The 1,518-nt window shown below is 17.3% G+C and overlaps 1 protein-coding gene across 1 annotated transcript; it reads left to right on the top strand.

Annotated features, from left to right (window-relative positions):
* Positions 1-158: 158 nt before the first annotated feature.
* On the top strand, positions 159-596 carry ELE39_000917 (aspartate ammonia ligase; the record flags this gene model as incomplete). The annotated part of the gene is made up of 1 exon (XM_067343632.1): positions 159-596. One exon carries the CDS (start codon positions 159-161, stop codon positions 594-596), a length of 438 nt encoding a protein of 145 aa, XP_067202830.1.
* Positions 597-1,518: the final 922 nt, after the last annotated feature.

Raw genomic sequence — 1,518 nt, 5'->3', positions numbered from 1 at the left:
TAGAAGAGACAGAAAAAATAATACATAATAATATATATAATTTAGAAAGATTATATTGGAATATGAAAAAAGAAAAGCAAGGTATAACAAATAAATCAGATGAGAATGAGATGATAAAAAAAGAATTATATATAATAAAATCAGAGGAATGATTAAATATGTATCCAAATTTATCATCAAGTAATGATAGAGAGAGAGAAATATGTAAAAGATATGGATCAGTATTTATAAAACAAATAGGTAAAAAATTGAGTAATAATACAATACATGATTTACGTGCACCAGATTATGATGATTGGGAATATAATGGTGATTTAATATATTGGAGTAGTAGTTTAAATGGTCCAATAGAATTAAGTTCAATGGGTGTACGTGTAAATAAAGAATCATTAATAAAACAATTGAATATATGTAATTGTAATGAAAGATTAGAATTACCATATTGTAAGATGATATTAAATAATGAATTACCACAGACAATAGGTGGTGGAATAGGACAAAGTCGTTTATGTATGTTAATATTAAGAAAAGAACATATATCACAAGTACAATGTAGTTATTGGGATGAAAAGAATAAGATGGAAGATACATTATAATAATAATAATTAATAAAAAAAAAAAAAAGTAAATAAGGGTACAATAGAAAATTTAAGATAAAATTTATCTTTTAGGAATTATTTTCAAGAAATTCATGATAAAAATCAAGTGAATAATTGTTAATATGNNATTATTAGCATTAAATACATTTATATTTAAATAATTAAGTTGAAATAAATATTTGTATTAATTAGATCAACTTTATATAGTAATTTATTATTATATATCGAAATCTAATATTAAGATATATAATTAAAAAATAATAAAAATGTAATTTTGTTATTTTTTTACAAATATTTAGATTTAATAAATAGATTTTAAATATTATTGAGAAAAAAAAATAAAATTATGTTAATTTGCATATATTATTTCATTTAATACTAAAAAATATTTACAAATTTATTAAAATAAATTTTATTTATTTATTGAATATTATATTAATTATAAGAAAATAATATATAATGTATATATATAATCTTACTTTCTTTTCTTCCTCTTATTTCCATTCTTTCTAATAATTATATTGAAAAGAGACATATAACTACTATTATTAATATATTAATCATAATCCGAATCATATCNNTATATATTGAAATATTCATATACATTAAAAAGAGTTTAAGAATAAATATTATAATATTAATTATTAAGATTTTATTTGATTATAAATTAAATAATTTAAAAAATGAAATAATTCATTTTTCATTATTATCAACAAATAATTCATTACCTATTAATGAAAGTAATGATAATTTTTATTTAAAATATAATATTACTAATAAAATGTTAAGATTATTTAAATATATTCATCCACTAGAAATTTACCCTAAAATTTCCAAAAATGAACATTTATATAAATATTTAAAAACTATTTTAGCATCAGATTGTTACAGGGAAATATCTGAATATTCATTAATAATA

Source organism: Cryptosporidium sp. chipmunk genotype I (assembly GCF_004936735.1).
Source record: "Cryptosporidium sp. chipmunk genotype I strain 37763 chromosome Unknown contig_140, whole genome shotgun sequence".
NCBI classification, from domain to species: Eukaryota; Apicomplexa; class Conoidasida; order Eucoccidiorida; family Cryptosporidiidae; genus Cryptosporidium; species Cryptosporidium sp. chipmunk genotype I.
The sequence above is the reverse complement of the archived record's forward strand: the minus strand, read 5'-3'. Positions and strand labels throughout refer to the sequence as shown.